Source organism: Pocillopora verrucosa, chromosome 7 (assembly GCF_036669915.1).
Source record: "Pocillopora verrucosa isolate sample1 chromosome 7, ASM3666991v2, whole genome shotgun sequence".
Taxonomy (NCBI): Eukaryota; Metazoa; Cnidaria; class Anthozoa; order Scleractinia; family Pocilloporidae; genus Pocillopora; species Pocillopora verrucosa.
In genome coordinates, this window is record NC_089318.1 from 877,434 (window position 1) to 894,779 (window position 17,346).

Consider the following 17,346-nt stretch of genomic DNA (forward strand, 5'->3'; position numbering starts at 1 on the left):
AACAGCTCGCATTCTCTGGATTTGAAATGTTATCACGCAAGCACTGTTCCCCAACTTCAACCTCGTCCCTGAACCTCTTTAGTTTACAAAATGGCAGCGATCTCTCCGTGACCGGCCACCATTGTGAAACCCACAAAGGCCCCGAGCAATGTGAGGTTAACTCATTGAGTTCCAGTCGACTACTCGTTTGACGTCACTAGGATTTATTCATTAGCATTTTTTAACCAAGGGATCACGTCACGTAGAAGACTTCTCACGTAATTCGCTAATGTTGGTGATTCTTCATTGTCGTTTAATAAAATAACCCCATATCAGTGACAGCTTGCCTTCTTAACTTGATTTAAAAAAATCGAAGCGCAAACCCGACACTTCTGCTAAAAAGGTTTCCTAGACGTTAACACTTTCAAGTACACAGTTCTGTCAGTCATTTAATTAAAAGCGGTTTAAGACAAATGTTGTGATAAATATTGATCGTGACTAAGTGATACCTCAAGATCTTTAGTTTTCAGTAGGAAGAGGTGCCAAAATCAACACGAACTTCAATATGGATAGATATTTTTCAGCTTTTCAAAATTGTTTACATCTACTTTCCGTGACAACCAGCTAACTGTTGTTTCTTTGTCCACGCTGAGAAAAGCGAATTTAAATGATCAGTGTTATTACGACCTCATTTTGCATAATCACTGAAAACACCGAACAATAAGTCAAATACCCAATCAATAGCCACTGTTAATTCATGCTTGAAAACTGAAAATCACATCAGCAAAACTGCATGACAGATTACTTCGCTCAGTTGACCCATGTAGTTGAAAACCATCAACTGACGGTCGTTTTATTTCAAGTGTAATACAGTCTGTGTCAGGTTCATTTGAAACGTGCTACTCTCAAGCGGAAATGGTCGTGAAAAGCAAAGTGCCGGACGTTCACATTCCTGAAGATCTTTCGTGGCCACAGTTTGTATTTCAAAACTTTGAAAACTACGGAGACAAGACGGCCATTGTGAGTACAGTCTATCAGTTAAACGGGATCAAATTTTAGTCTGTCATTTGCAAGGTCTTGTTAAGTGAAAAGTCACGTTTAACTTCTAGGACTCGTGAACGATGCAGTAAGTAAACAGATTGTTTCATGGGAAGTAAAATCAATTGTTATGATTTTATGGTCAACTTTGATCGGCACGTTAAGGTGTTTTGAATTGGTCATCAAATAATCGTTGAATTAATTCTCACAAAGTCGAACGAAATGGAAGAAAATCGATTCCTCGGTAAGGATTAATCATAGTCGGTAAAGCAATTCATGTGCGTGTTTATATTGCAAAAAGCGTTGTTAATCTTCTACGATTAACTCTAGACGCAGCGAAGGTGTTTGTTTTGTTTCTTGTGCTCTGGGTCTCTAACTCTGTTTCTCTGACGGATTCCAAATGTATCATTTGCAGTCCTTCGTACGGAAGAACAAGAAATCCCCCATTCTCATAACCAAAAAAATTATATACACCTCAAATGTCATTTCTAACGGGTCTGACACAGGAAATCGACTATTTTTAAACTCTATCAACTTCATGCACACGCAATATTACAGCAAAAAGCGTGCAGAATAAATTCAAAGTTCACAGAAAACCAATTAGGACCTGCACCATAAAATCGTCTTCTGCTTTTAACTAAGTAGTGACTAAAATACACTTAAAATAACTTGCAGCAACATTTGTGTACAATTAATTGCTACTTGTCTTACTGCTGTTTGTATCACTTTAGATCTTTTTTGTTGCTATGGCAATGTTATTTTGACCAAGAAAGTCCCGCTGTTAACAGCGGTGTATTTCGATTGTTGCTGTATCGCTATTTTATATTATTTGATGTTCTATATTTTAATGAGTTTATTACAGATAGATAGTCCTTGGGTAATTGTTTACTAATATGATATCATGAAAACCACCTTATTGACCAAATGGATTCCCTGCATAAACGCTTCCTTCATCGACTCAGAATTTGGCATATTACGTGACAGAGTAACACGAACACAATGATCCTATCGTGGGTGGTGTAAAGCGCTTATTTTTCTTTTAAAGACAAAGATTTCTTAACAACGGTTTTATGTAGTGTGTACTCTACTCCTCAAGAAAATAGTAAACTCAATCAACTTCTAGTATGTATCTCTTCGAAGCAGCTCATACGTAGAATCACGTAGCCCTTTAGGATAAAAAAAACTCAACGGGTTCTGACAGGCGTGGTCGAGAAAGCAAGTTTGTTTTCAAAAATGCGGCCATGTATCATAAGATAGTTTGGGCAGAATTTCAAGGTACATTGTACAGTTTATTCTGTTTCTTGTTTTCTTCAGGTCGACGGACCATCAGGCCGTTCGTACACTTTCCAGCAGCTAATCCAGTTGACCAGAAAATGCGGGTCGGCCCTTACAAAGAAAGGCTTCAAGAAGGGCGACGTTTTCGCCATCATGCTCCCAAACATGCCAGAGTTTCCGTTAATTTACTACAGTACTCTTTTGATAGGAGGGATCGTAACGACACTAAATCCATTGTATACAGTGGACGAAATCTCACACCAGCTCCGTGATGCGGGAGCTACTTCTATCATAACAATTCCACTGTTTGCAGACAAAGCCAAGCAGGGCGCTTCGAATGTTGGAATTAATACAGTGTACGTTGTCGGAGAGGCCGAAAATTGTGAGTCACTTTCGTCTTTGCTCGAAGACGAAGGCGAAGATTTTCCGGAAAATGTCGAGATCAACGCGAGGGAGGACGTTGCCTGCTTATCATATTCGAGCGGGACTACAGGTCCTCCAAAAGGAGTAATGCTTACTCATTATAATCTGATTGCAGAGGCTTCGATAGTAACTCATGATAGTTTCATGTTAAACAACGACGAGCCAGTCGTACTTGGCCTGTTACCTTTTTTCCACATTTTTGGACAAATTATCTCGATGTCTTGTGCCTTGTTTAAAGGTGGGAAGGTTGTGTGTGTGCCAAAGTTTGAACCAGAGTCCTTCCTCAAGGTCATTCAAGACTATAAGGTTTGCGTCTTACCTTCCTTCCTTTCGTTTATCCTCACTAACTTAGCTCTTTTTCCTTGCTATTTACCAGTCCCCCTGCTTGTCTCTCTCTAAGTCAAGAATGGGAAACGCGGTTGCCTAAGAGTTAATGTGCACGACTCCAGGTCACAAGGTCTAGGTTCTAGCTCTGGCCGGATCATTATGTTGTGTTCTTCGGTAAGACACAGTGCCTCCACCCAGGAGTACAAATGGTTACCGGCTAAATACCACCTGAAGAAATGCCGGTTGGTGAAAATGGTGGTGGTGGGGGGGTTTGACCCTCAGAGGACCAGCATTCCCTTCAGGGGTAGTAGCTCTGCTCGCATTCGTTTTATGTTACAATATCCCGCATAGCCTCGGCAGTGTGGATCATTTGGCCACAGCACTGAGTTTACCTTCTAAATCAATGTTTCGTTGGCTAGGTTTCCCATGCAGCTGTTGTACCGTCAATTGTGCTATTCTTGGCTAAGAGTCCACTTGTCGAGCAATATGACTTGTCCAGTTTGAAGGATTTGACATCTGGGGCAGCACCTCTTGGAGGCGAATTAATGAATGCGCTGAAGGAGCGTATTCCATCAATGGAATGGTGCCGGCAAGGTGGGTAATACAGGAATATTTGAGGAAACATTGATTCTAGAGGCAGAAGTCTCATTCGATACAAGACAGAATCCTTTCATCCCCTCTTCTCTTAGCTTACATCCACAGTGCCTTCATGAGCTTACTTCACAGTGAAATACGAAAGAAAGAGAGAATAAGCATAAAATTACTTGAGGCAAATTCGTAGCCAAGAAGTTAATTACATCTGTTTGACACAAGTTCATAATTTTTTTCTTGATTAGGTTTCGGCATGACGGAGTTGAGTCCTACATCTCACGTGACACCATTTGATAAGATTAAAAATGGATCTGCGGGAATGCTGCTACCAAATCTTGAGTGCAAGGTAAGTGCAGCTCCGAAAAAGGCTAAAAAAAAGCTCTTAATGAATAATATTCTTTTCAGCGTTTTTTTCTAATGCCTGTTCACCACTTTAACTTACAGACTTAATAAAAATCCAATGTTATCATTTGAAACCCTCTTTTAACCACGAGAGAGGTCTTTTTTTTTTTCATAGTTGTAAGTCATATTTGTCCAACTTTTATTTTAAAAAAATTCCCTTCATATTTAAACCATGAAGCTAAGGAAACATGAACAGTTCTGCTTTCGTTTGTATCTGCAATTCACAAATCTGGTCACAACAATATGTACAGCACTCTGACTTTTCGTTGCAAAGGACATCAGTCCATAAAATGATATTTTAATTTTCTCTCCAGGTTGTTGACATTGAGAATGGTGATGAGCTGGGTCCCAATAAGGAAGGCGAGATTTGTGTCAAAGGACCCACTGTTATGAAAGGTATATCCCAAATTAAACTGATTTTGGAAACTACTCCTAATGCCAAATCTACATCAAATTTTAAATGTTATCCTTTTAATTTGAAGAAGGAATTTGAAGGTGATTTCTACCTGGTTTAAAGTAACGATTTCTAAAAGAAATGCTGTTAAAGGTATTTTCAAAGAGAAATCTATCACATTATTTCACTCTAAGCACATTTAAGTTCATCGGTGAGAATTATATGGCGTAAGGACCTATCTACTAAGATTATTTGTCTGATTATGATTCACGACCAGTTTAAAGCAAGGTTTACAACGCTGTGTCTCAGTAACCCCAACTCTCTGCAGGGTACCTTAACAATCCAGAAGCCACCGCGCAGACAATTGATGCAGATGGCTGGTTGCACACGGGGGACATCGGCTATTACGATGGTGATGAACATTTCTTTATTGTCGATAGACTCAAGGAACTTATCAAATTCAAAGGATTTCAGGTGACTTACATTTTAATTTGCTTGTTGGCTTGATTTTTTTTCTTGCACGAGGCTCTCAGTAGTCCCAAAGTCAAATCGGGTTTGTTTTCCTCTTTTTGCACCAAAGCGGTCAGCAGGGGACTGGTTCTGATAAATTTTCTTCAACTTACTTTATTTCCGTTTAGTGACAGATGAGTTTGTCCTGATCCTGTAGCCATCCACTCACCGCCCCCGCCCCCTCCCCTCCTCTCTATCTCCTCAACATAAATGACTCAGTTTTCTTGTTCATCTATTCCTAATTCCCAGGTTCCTCCAGCCGAGCTCGAGTCTCTCCTCATCTCTAATTCAGCCATAGAGGATGCTGCAGTAATCGGGGTCCCAGATGAAAGGGCAGGTGAACTTCCAAAAGCCTTCGTCGTAAAGAAGACCAACGAAAGGATCACTGAAGAACAGATAATAAAATTCATTGAAGAGCGAGTGGCACCGCATAAGACATTAAAAGGCGGTGTGGAATTCATCGATAAAATACCAAGAAGTTTGAGCGGTAAAATACTACGAAGAGAGCTTAAGGCGAGAGTTATGACAAGACTAACTACAGCTACTGAAAATAAAAACAACGAAGAAGAAAAAAACGTTATCCGAAGTAAAAATCCCGATGTAGAGATTCCAGACAATCTGTCTTGGAATGAATATATTTTTCAAGACTTTGATGAGTACGCGGACAGGGAAGCCATCGTGAGTCTTCTATCATTTATCATTATTTTCCTTTTTACATATAGCCTCTGAACAGGCCCTAGTTTTTTAACTCTTCACTAAGTGCGTTTCCTCGACCGCGGTAAATTATGAGGCCCTGAGCTGCATGAACCGACAAGAGGTTTAGTGCCAGACCCCAGGCAAACCTCTCTACGACTTGTTTCAAATCTTCCTGAGGGCAGAGAAACGCGCGTCCTGCAGCGCTAAAACAAATAAAATTTTACTTGATTTCTAGCCAGTCGTAAAGAGGGGAAAAAGTCTGAATAGGTGTGGATTAAGATCATTCCTCGTTTAAATTCAAAATCCTAGCTAACTAACTTATTGAAATTTCTTAAAAGTGCTCCTCCGAAAAAAAAAACACGCGTAAAATTATCCCTTCATACTTTTTCTTCTCTTTGCAGCATTAAAAACAATATAGAGGTAAACATTATCGTAGGCGAAAAAAATTGGCTCGTGAAGAAACTTTGTTCAAATACGTTGAGCAGTTTTGTTGTGAAAGATTTACTCCTGCTTGGTTGTAGTAACGAGAGAAAATGTCATGTCACGCGAAGCCTTCGTGTACGTTGGAGTAATTTGTCACAGAATCTGTGATAATACGATTTAGTTATCTATTTCCTAAGAGAGACTTGTAATATTGAATAAATAAGTCAATAATTGATATATTTCTTCTATTGACAGAGAGATTCCATATCTGACCGCTCATACTCATATCGCCAAATAAAGGATTTGAGCAGAACAATTTCATCTGCTCTAAACAAGCGAGGATTTAAAAAAGGAGACGTGTTTGCCATGTTTTTACCAAATCTGCCCGAGTTTCCCATAATTTACTTCGGTGTGCTTAAGGCAGGGGGTGTGGTCACTGCAGCAAATCCACTCTTCACAACCGAAGAACTTGCCAAACAATTAAAACTGGCTGATGCCAAATGGATACTTACCGTACCCCAGTTGGTTCATCGAGCAAAAGAAGCCATGCAGGATCTGGGACGAGAGAATGTGTTCGTCATCGGTGACGTCGACGGATGTGAGTCGCTTTCAGTCCTCCTCCAAGATGACGGTTCTAGCGTTCCTGACGTCACAGTAAACCCTAAAGAAGACATAGCGGTTCTTCCCTTTTCAAGCGGGACCACGGGTCAACCCAAGGGGGTTATGCTCACTCACTACAATCTCGTCTCATGCGGAAGTATCATGCGAACAGAAGGCTTTCTAAGCTTCAGCGATACAACCGTTCTTTTAGCATTTCTTCCGTTTTTTCATGTCTACGGAATGGTGGCTATAATGTCAATGGGTCTTCATTGTGGAAGCACCATCATAACTATGTCACGATTTGAGCGGGATAAGTTTTTACACGCACTAGAGAACTATGAGGTTAGTTATAAAGTAACACCACAAAAATTTAGATTTGTCTCCCGCCATCGGTCTAAATCGTCGTCATTCTTAGTCTTCTTGATTTTTTATTGCTTTTTTTGATGTGAATATGATCCATAACATGTAATTTAGAGACGTTTTACCGTGCCTTTCTCCATTTTCCAGGTGACCCATCTTCCCGCGGTACCCCCTGTGGTTTTCTTATTAGCTAAGCACCCCTCCGTTGATAACTTTGACTTGTCATATCTGACTGAAGTCACAAATGGAGCCGCTCCCTTGGGAAAACAAGTTTCAAAAGCTCTAATGGACAGACTTCCGCTCCTCAGCAGCGTGCGACAAGGTAAGTGTATTCTGATAATGGCAATGGTAATTGTAATGGCAGTTTTTCTGACCTTCAATGGAATCGAAAAATGCGTTGTGGACAGGTTTTTCAGCTGAGATGGATGAACTCGAGCAAGTTATGAGGGCTAACTGAAAATGGAGGGAAATATGATTAATAGGCTTAAATGTAGAACTATTTTTCCCTCTTTCCTGACCGTTTAAGTCATAATCTCTCCTTGTAACTCTTAGGAGAATTGATGATAAATGTGTATGCAGTATTTATGGCGAAAAGGTGTCTTTAAGAATTTTTTTTGTGGGGGGGGGGGGGGGGAGCTTTCATGAGTTCTCTACATCTCTAGGAAAGTGCATCCAAAATTCAGCCAGTATCTGAAATAGTTAGATACTTAACGATATTTCGCGGGAATATTTAGAAAATGAACTCTTTAATTGAACAGCACTAATTCAAGTATGTTAAAATTAGAATTATGAAAATTATTTTCCCATTATTCCCCCCGTTAGGTTATGGAATGACCGAGCTAAGCCCGGTGTGTCACATGACTCCTGCAGAAAACAACAAACACGGTTCTGTGGGGTGCATACTGCCAAACTTACGGTGCAAGGTAAGATATTATGTGAACATAGCTGATTCCATGAATTAATTTAATTTGTATCCTCTAACTCGTACTCAACTCCCCTTTGAACACGATGATACAGCGGCTAGCTTGTTGGACTCTGGCTCGAGGGGCCTGGGTTCGAGCACTAGCTGGTTCGTTTCGTTTTGTTCTTGGGCAAGGCGTAGGCAAGGTATTTAAAAATTCCCACAATTCCTCCCTCGATCCAAGAGTTATCTTATTCTCGTCCGTAGGTGGTTGACGTGGAGACTGGGGAGGCTCTAGGTCCTGGTCGTGATGGCGAAATTTGTGTCCAAGGACCAACAGTCATGAGAGGTTAGAACAGACAACCTCTATAGTGAAAAAGAAATTTCGCAAGTAAAGAAACCTAAGTAAATTTTTGTGTCTTCCTGCCAATTGATCTGAAGAGGACTCACCAATACCGTGGCCGTACACTAAGTTAATACGTGCATAGCGGCAATATCGTCTCACGAAGAGATACAGTTATTAATAACTAATGAATTCTTTATTATTTATTAACTAACCCTCTTATCAACAGGATATCTCAACAATCCAGAGGCAACTACACAGACAATTGATAATGATGGCTGGCTTCACACAGGAGACATTGGACATTATGACGAGGATGAACATTTTTTTATTGTTGACAGAGTTAAGGAGTTAATAAAATACAAAGGATATCAGGTATGGAAACGTAAAATGATTGACCACCTGACTGAATCACTGACGGACTAATTGCCTTTTGGATTAGTAATAATTCTTCGGTTTTTGTGATTTCAATATCCGGCTCTTTCCAGGTCCCCCCGGCTGAACTTGAAACCCTCCTTATTTCACATCCTGCCATAGAGGATGCAGCAGTCATTGGAGTTCCGGATGCAGAGGAAGGCGAGCTGCCAATGGCCTTTGTGGTGCGTAAAGCTGATGTCACACTCACTGAAAAGGATGTCCATGTATATGTTGATGAAAATGTAGCAGCTTACAAAAAACTGAGAGGCGGCGTGGAGTTTATAGATGAGATTCCAAAGTCATTGAGCGGCAAAATTCTTCGTCGAGAACTGAAAGACAGACTGAAAAAACTTTCCAAAGTCGAGAGCTCTTCGGGTGCGAGGAAAAGAAGTTTTAAAAGAAGCGTGCGACAAAACGCAGACAAGAAAGTAACGAACGGGAACTCGGAAGGAGTAGCAAAAACTGCCGTGGGTGTGGCTCCAAAATCCAGCTGCTGTTTGATTATTTAACATAACTAAGCTGATCGAGATCTAAATTATCCTTAATCTCTTTCTTACCATTAGCGCTCTTTTGAGTGTGGTTATGGCAATTAAAATTATTTCCCTTCCCCCGTGAATAGAACTTCAAATTTCCAAAAAGCCCTCCTCTCTAATAAACGGCGCGGGCTTGAAAGAATGTTTATGGTACAAACAATTCACTCAACACGAATGACTACATCGAGGATAGTCGAGCTAATTCAAGATAACCTTTTCATATCAACATAGGGCATAAACATTTGTACAAAATACACACGAAAAAAATTTTTAATTGACGAAACAATTCACCAAGAACGCGCAAAATATCCTTCAGTAGCCGCAATGAACATTAGGGTTATCTATTCAAATTTTCTACATATGGCAATATTATGAAAAAATGTATAGCAATAATATACAAAAACTCATGCCTTGGACGCAATTGTCATAGTCATTGCGTCCTCCAAAAGAATTGAAGTTACATGTTTTCAAAGGAAACAAAAGAAAAATTTGATTCGTTCCTTGAACAACCAGATGATTTCTAACATCAGGTTGACTTGCTTAGCAACCGACATCACGCTGGTGTGACGGTTCTAACATAACTCGATCCAATTAGCTTCATAAACCGTTCATGTTATTTACACCTTGAGGTTTTCAGTTTGAATAAAACTCAAACATACAGCAACCTGTTTTCCATTGCGTATTCTTCTTTTGGTCGTAAGCCAGGGCATTACGGGAAGTCAGCATGGAAGAGAGTTGATCACTAAAGTCGGTTCATTGCAAGACTGCGGTCACCATCTTGAAATTCAAGCAAATTTCACTCCTTTTGTGTGCAAACTAAAATCGCCCAAATAGGCCCAGCTTAGTTCCCCGCTAGCAAAATACGGCATCTTCTTCTTCGTCATGAGGGCAATAAACCCCACGTCCTTTGATCAGTATACACCCAAATTCATGAACAAATCTAAGCGGAAAGTGAGAATAAGAAATCGTATGTATGACAACTGCGACATACATGAAGTGGAAAAAGCCTGATACCTTGCAATATAGTCACAGCCCGAACTACAAAATAATGTTCAATTTTTTCAGTCCCTTGCACAAGCTTAATTGCACTGTATTCAACAATTTAAGCGCTCGTTATGTTTGCGGAATGTCAAGATTAAAATAGACAAAACAGAGAACCAGTAAAATGAAATGAAGCACGTAATTCTCTTGTTGGGGAAACTGTGGCGTCATTCAGGTCGAGTCAAGCTTCTTGGTGAAACTAAAGCAAACATAGCAAATTTAGTCACCATTATATCAAATTATTTAGATTGAAGCTCTTCTTTAATCTGTGAATTTTTTTTCTCTCAGTCCTTCTGGTTTTAAGGAACAGGTCTTAAAGAGAAAAAAATCGGTCCGTGTTTTAAACTTCAGGTCCAAGTTTCATTCGTTCCCGCAGTCCGTGTTCCATGGTTGGTAAACCGTCCTCTTTGGGCCGAGTCCTTCTCTTGATTTCATGCTGACTGTCTCGTGACGCCTGGTTACATAGGGCACTTCACAGGACACTTACGAATATTTCGTAACTGGATAGTTGTTTTCCAGTTAGCATTGTATGATCATTGGATAATGGCGCTTAAAAGCATGTACGCAGACATTTTAATCCCAGAAGATGTGTCCTGGCCTCAGTTCATTTACCAGAATTTTGATAAGTTTGGCGAAAAAACTGCGCTTGTAAGTATACTTCATGATTCAAGATCATTACAGGCGACCCAGAATTTAATTTTACTAAGTTTCGCAATTCCTTGATGGTTGCGCTTTGATATTGATAATATGAGAAAGGTTAACAAGCATTAAATCTCAGAAAGTATAGATAAGAAAATGATAAATAGCCGACCTAACAACATTTGCGTACTGCAGAGTTTTTATCTTCATTAATAAGGATCGAATCAATTGATCCTCTGCATACTCCCTCATGAAATGTTTTCATAAGAGATCGTTTTATCGACTTTCATTCGATCTTCGAAGCTGTCTCCCCAAAGGGAATCTAAAACAGAGCATAAAAGTATTCCACATTTAGCACAATCTGTCTGATAGCGAAGATTTTGAATCAAAAGGCCATGGTCAATTTGTTCATATGCAAATAACTTTCTATTTACATCTATACAGTATATCTATCTATCGGGATCGATCTGTATCTATTTATATTTCTATCTAGTTTAAAGGCAAACTGTCTTCTAAAAAGTGGAAGTTTCGAACGATCGCTTTTTAACCTTTCAGTTTAAATGAAACTTAACCTTACATGTCACTTCTTAACTTGTCACGCAAGTTACGTGACGATTGTTGTTTGGGTCACAACATACGAAGCATTTTCAGCTTGCCGTTGCGTGATGCCTTGCGCTGTGCGAGCAATTTTCTCCACAAACCTTTGAAACTGGTTTCAATCTTTTGCGGCCAAAAGGGTATGGAGCCTCAGTTTTTAAGCTTATGCAAAAGAAGTCTTATTGGTGGCAAAAATAATGAGGTGAAGGGATCTTCCTTTCACAGAAGTATTAAGTTTCTTTATGTTTGCGTTTCAGTTGTACTTTGGATTAACTTTTTTTCTACTCACAAGGTGGATGCTCTGTCTGGGCGTTCCTACAGCTACAAACAACTTAAAAACTTGACGCAAAGATTTAGTTCAGCATTGGCCAAACGTGGCTTCAAGAAAGGAGACGTCCTGGCCATGTTCCTCCCAAACGTTATCGAATATCCCATAATTTTCTACGGCACTGCTTTTCTGGGTGGCACAGTCTCGACTGTCAATCCTTTATACTCGTCCCAGGAATTAGCGCGCCAGCTACGAGTATCAGAAGCAAAATACATTGTTACCATTCCCCCACTGGCGGAAAAGGCCAAAGACGCTGCCGCATTGGAAGGAATTCGTTCTGTAATTGTTGTCGGTGAGGCGCCAGGATGCGAGCCGTTGTCGTCCTTTTTCGCTGACGATGGAACAGCTTTTCCGGAGTTTGTGTCTATCAATCCAAAGAAGGATATCGTTGCACTGCCATTTTCGAGTGGAACGACAGGATTGTCCAAAGGTGTCATGATAACACATCACAATCTTGTAGCTGGGCTGTCCGTTCTATTTTCGTGTGATGTCTTCCCCGCGGATTCGGCTGTCTTAACTTTACTCCCATTCTATCATATCTACGCCCTGCTTTGCATGATGGGAGGATGTTTACAACTTGGATGTAAGGTTGTGGTCATGATGCGCTTTGAACCTGACTCATTCCTGAAAGTTATGCAAGATTACAAGGTTGGTTTTCGTTTACTTCAGTGAGAACCTATATTACCTTTCACTTGTGAGATTCATTTGCGCCCCTCTCCCCTCCTCCCCCCCCCCCCCCGTCTCTGACTGGGTGGTCAATAGGCCCCGAGTACCGCGCGTGCTCGCAGACTTGAGCCCCATAAAAAACTAGAACGAAAGGAAATAAGAAGGCTGCAAATACAACTAAGACGTGTTCACCTCATTTAAAACCGAGAGGTTAACACTCTGGGAGCGCACAGAGAAATTTTCTATTTTACCCAAGGTAACTTATTTAACTTACGATATTTATTATCCAGGCAACTCTAATTCCTCTCATTCGCCATTTATCCGTGACAGATAACAGACGCCCCACTTGTTCCACCGCTCATTCTGTTTTTGGCCAAGCATCCGCTGGTGGATAAGTTCGACTTGTCAAGCTTGGAGCGTGTGAACTCAGGGGCCGCGCCTCTTGGCAAGGAGCTGGAGACAGCCATGTTAAAACGGCTTACTCAAGTAAAGAGAATAAGACAAGGTTAGAAAATGGAAGAAAGTTCAGCCAAAAGGATAAAATAAGGTCCGAATTACTTACGGGGGACCGTACCTTTGCAAAAGACAGCAGGTCTACCTTAGAGACGTGTCCTCTTCTGAAGGGCCTGAAAGGGGTATCTGAGTAGGGTCCCTCAGCGCATATGAGTACCCTCAAGAAAAAGGCATGGCCTAGATTAATAAAAAATCTCGCATGTTCCCCAAATTCAATAATGACACTGCTAATTTCATGCTAAAGACACCGGGATTAATCCCTGATTATCCAACCGCACTAAGTAGAGTACAAATAACGCTTGAATGGAGGAAAAATACCCGAGATGTTGTACACTTGCCTTCTCTTGTGCCGTATTTAACAAGCGTTCAATCGTTCTTGGTTCACAGCCTTCTGCTCCTCAAGTTCCGCCAGTAATTCCTGCGAAGCGTCGTCGCCATGTGATTGAGTCGGATGATGAAAATGAAATGTAGTTTTGGAAATTCTTTTTTTGTATGCTTAGGGCTCACCCATGTCTTTCGGTGGATTCCCTGCGGGCTCGTCAAATTATGGCACAACTCGTAAAATACTCAGCGATACTAAATACCAAAACGTCCAATAAGATATGTATATTATCGGTTAGTTGGTCTCTATAACTAATTATGCAAATTATTTTTACATTTGCATGACTATCTTTTCGCGTTTTTTTTTCTTTTCTTTATCGTAGGGTACGGTATGACAGAACTCTGTGGAGCATCCCATTGCACTCCAGCTGAAGGTAAAACCAAATTTGGATCCGTCGGGCTACTACTGCCAAACCTGCAATGTAAGGTGAGCTCATCGATAGCTTCTCTAAGGGAGATAACACAGCATTGTTTAACCTCTAACATGAACCATCCACACAATTCCATAAAACACATTTAGTAAGTGAGATTTAACATCAGTGTTGTTACTTTGTTTTCTTTTTATGTCAATAGGTCATCAGTCCTGAAACTGGAGAGATTCTCGGTCCAAACCAGGATGGAGAAATCTGTGTGAAGGGTCCCTTGGTTATGATGGGTGAGAATTTTATCACATGGACATCATAGATGGCTTGATAAGTGCACTGTTGTTGATGCAGTTAAACCTCGTTGAGAAATTTTTATTGGCACTACCTCGTCCCCAGCCCTCTTTCATACTGTCGCCCTTGGCCTTAGGGAGGAGGGGGTGGGCTGCTCGTCGGGAATGAAAGAAAAGAACATGGGAACGATGTAGCAACGTCAGCGATTTCTAAGACTGACAAAATTTCCAGCACTTTATTGTCTTTAAAAAGTGCTAGTTATCTTTATCATAATTTTTTAACTAGTAAAGAAACGCTTTAGTGATCAGTAACTGTTGATTAACTTGCTCGTGGCTGCTGTGGAAGGCGATGTGTGAAAGGCCGAGATTATTTTCTTCGCTTAGCGTGCAGAACAAGCAAAAATCTTTTGTTTCTCAGTCTATCGGAGGCAGTGAAAGCACAAAAAAATTCTGTCTGTTCTGTAGGCTCAACTGGGCGGAATTTTCTTTCAGGATATACAAAAAACCCAGAGGCCACTGCAAAGACAATTGACAGTGATGGCTGGCTTCACACAGGAGATATTGGACATTATGATGAGGATGAACACTTCTTTATCGTCGATAGAATAAAGGAACTTATAAAATACAAGGGATTTCAGGCAAGTTCTGCAACTCATAAGAAAAAGCTGGCGCTTATTAATATTAATTTATTCTTTATATGAAATTCCAATGGGTTAAGTAACGTAAATCAGGTTATTAATTAGATCTATTTTGTCTTCCGCACCGCACTCCAGGTTCCGCCGGCCGAACTTGAAGCTTTATTGATTTCCCATCCAAACGTTGACGACGTGGCTGTCATCGGCGTCCCCGATCTCGAAGCCGGAGAGCTCCCGAAGGCTTTCGTGGTTCGTCGTGGTTCTGTGACGTCAGAGGAGATAATGGAATTTGTGGCTAAAAGAGTGATACCACAGAAAAAGCTCAGGGGTGGTGTGGAGTTTATTGATCAGATACCAAAATCACCTAGTGGAAAGATACTACGTCGGGTGCTAAGAAATCGCGAGACAGAACGGCTCAACACAGCAAAGTTATGAAAGGTTTAACCTTAAATCTCTTCACACGTGATATTTCGTCCAACTGGAAGAAGCTGCTTTGAATCGTAACTGACGTCACGACGACGTAGTCCTATAGCAACCTCGTTCCTAGGGTCCTCTTTTCCTCCCTGAGGGGAGAAGACCCTGGTAACAATGTTGGCCATATGGATGTGGATACTTTTTAGTGTCTCAGATTGGCTGTTGTTTAGTTAAGTTTTTGATATGATTTTTATAGAAGTTGCTGGCACCATAGGAAAAATTCAGCCATTCCTAACAGCAAAAATGCTGGTATTTGAAATAAACAAACTGAAAGCCATGATGTGATTTTCTTGATTACAAACAAAAATTCCCTTCCCAGCTACAAACGTCAAACATTTCTTTAAACCACAAACAGAAGATTGTTCTGATCCCAGGAGACACTCCCATAGAGGAGGATATGGGGTTCAGCAAAAATTGATTCTCTAATCTCCTCCTCTATCTTCACACCAAATAAGCTTACATTATTTTCTATTTTATCAATTCTTGGAGCACAAGGACTATGAAGGATAATTTTGACAACACAACAAAGAAACTGCTCAGTTAGCATCAAGTTGATGGTAATTTCCAAGTTAGGGAAGCATCTGAACATTTTAGCAATTATGAACCATCCAGGGTGACTAGAAGGTGACTGCGATTGTACTGAGCACCTTCAAGGAGATCCTCACCAATCAGGTGTAAATCCTTGTTTGGGTATTTTTAATTAGGTGCTGGAGCAAAAAACCCTGACACACCACAGAGAAAAAAATCAGTCTAAAATGACACTTGGTGTTAACTAGAGAACTCTCAGCATCAGATTCCCTCCACATGAGTGTAACAGAACAAGTTATTAAAATGTCTACACATTTTTCATTCTGAGAACAAGTTAAGATGTTCTAAACCAGTCATGCAACAGGTAAAATTCATTTCTATGTAATCGGTTTTTATTGAATTAGGGTTGTTACCAAACAATCAGATCCAATCATCCTGCTGTTGACAACATTCAGCATTCAGTTGGTTGAGTTTGTATCATCAGTTTCAATGCAGTCTCTGATCCCCCTCCTGTAGTTGCTTATTTTTCATATGCAGTCTAGGTCAGTCACCACAGATGTGAAAGGGTCACTGGGAAGGGGGAGGAGAGAGAGGAGATTCACCCCCTTCCCATCTTCCCTCACATGCACCTCACCTCTTGCATGCTTCCCAAAGGACTGGGACTGAGTCAGATGCAGTCTTGCGACTGACAAGCTTAGTGCCTTTCATCTTTCTTAACTCCCTTGCAAGGAAAAATCCCCACCACCATTTGTTCTTTGATATTGAAGGTTCACAGAAATAATTATCAATCAGCAACTTTTGATTTCTTTGTTGCATGACTCAGCTCTTCAGTGTCTTCAAATAACTCATCAAATGTAGATATCACTTTAAAGTCCCTTCTATCTTCATCTGTCAATGGTGCATTGCCAGGCCGAACACTGATAGCAGTTCTGTATCCTGCCTTAAATGCTGCTCTTGATTCTGGGTAGAAATAAATTAAATTAAATTAGAACAAGGAATTTACCTAAAGATTAAATTGTTCAAGTTTAATAGGTAGCAAGTGACATTCACTATTTCTATTTTGAAAGACTAATTTTGAAAATGGATCTCATGAGATTTCCTTGAGCCACAATTCCTATGAAAAAAAAAAGAAGGGGGAGGGGTGAAGGGGGTACATTTCATGGACATCAATTCATCTCACATTCTGTGTATGTTTTGTAGAAGACAAATAAATTAATACAAAATTAATATAATGTTAATAATTCTGGCTTAACAACAGCTTCTTGTGACTGATGAGCACTTAAGCTCACTCCAGAGACCCCTCCCTGGTTCAACCGTAAGGTCAACCTAACACAGAGCCTTTTGTGCCAACCCTCCTTGAAGAGGTCACACAGTCTACCTCAAAGATCAAGGCCCAGCACAGGAGACCTAATTACGGTGACAATTTAAATATTGCTATTAGTGGAATACATACCTTTAACAACATCAGTGATAAATAGAATTCTTGAGGGTTTCATATCTACTGCATCAGCAATTTTACTGTAGCTCTCTGACTCAATTTTAGCTCCAACTGTGGTGTCAAAATGTCCACTTATATACTGTGAAACAACAGGGGGGCAAAATTTAATTAGTATAGGAAACAACATGATTTTGAGTGCAATTTAGTGTCAATAAGTAAGAGAAAATTGTAGCCTCTAA

General features: G+C 40.4%; 2 protein-coding genes across 2 annotated transcripts in view; one reads left to right on the forward strand and one right to left on the reverse strand.

Moving 5' to 3' along the window:
- The first annotated feature begins 745 nt into the window (after positions 1-745).
- Positions 746-15,418, forward strand: LOC131775428 (uncharacterized). Its single transcript, XM_066169530.1, has 20 exons — positions 746-999; positions 2,332-3,021; positions 3,462-3,636; positions 3,879-3,979; positions 4,350-4,431; positions 4,758-4,903; positions 5,189-5,617; positions 6,314-7,000; positions 7,166-7,340; positions 7,841-7,941; positions 8,187-8,268; positions 8,492-8,637; positions 8,751-9,177; positions 10,720-10,901; positions 11,782-12,465; positions 12,814-12,988; positions 13,701-13,804; positions 13,951-14,032; positions 14,525-14,670; positions 14,806-15,418. The coding sequence occupies exons 1-20, from the start codon at positions 895-897 to the stop codon at positions 15,100-15,102; spliced, it is 5,016 nt and encodes a 1,671-aa protein (XP_066025627.1). The 5' UTR covers positions 746-894; the 3' UTR covers positions 15,103-15,418.
- A 435-nt stretch (positions 15,419-15,853) lies between these two features.
- Positions 15,854-17,346, reverse strand: part of LOC131775386 (enolase-phosphatase E1) — a 4,308-nt gene continuing 2,815 nt past the window's right edge. The window contains exons 6-7 of the mRNA XM_059091489.2: positions 17,123-17,246; positions 15,854-16,629 (exon numbers count right to left, since the gene is read on the reverse strand). Of these exons, the coding sequence (XP_058947472.2) occupies positions 16,454-16,629; positions 17,123-17,246 (300 nt within the window). The 3' untranslated portion in view covers positions 15,854-16,453. The remainder of the gene's footprint in view (positions 16,630-17,122; positions 17,247-17,346) is intronic.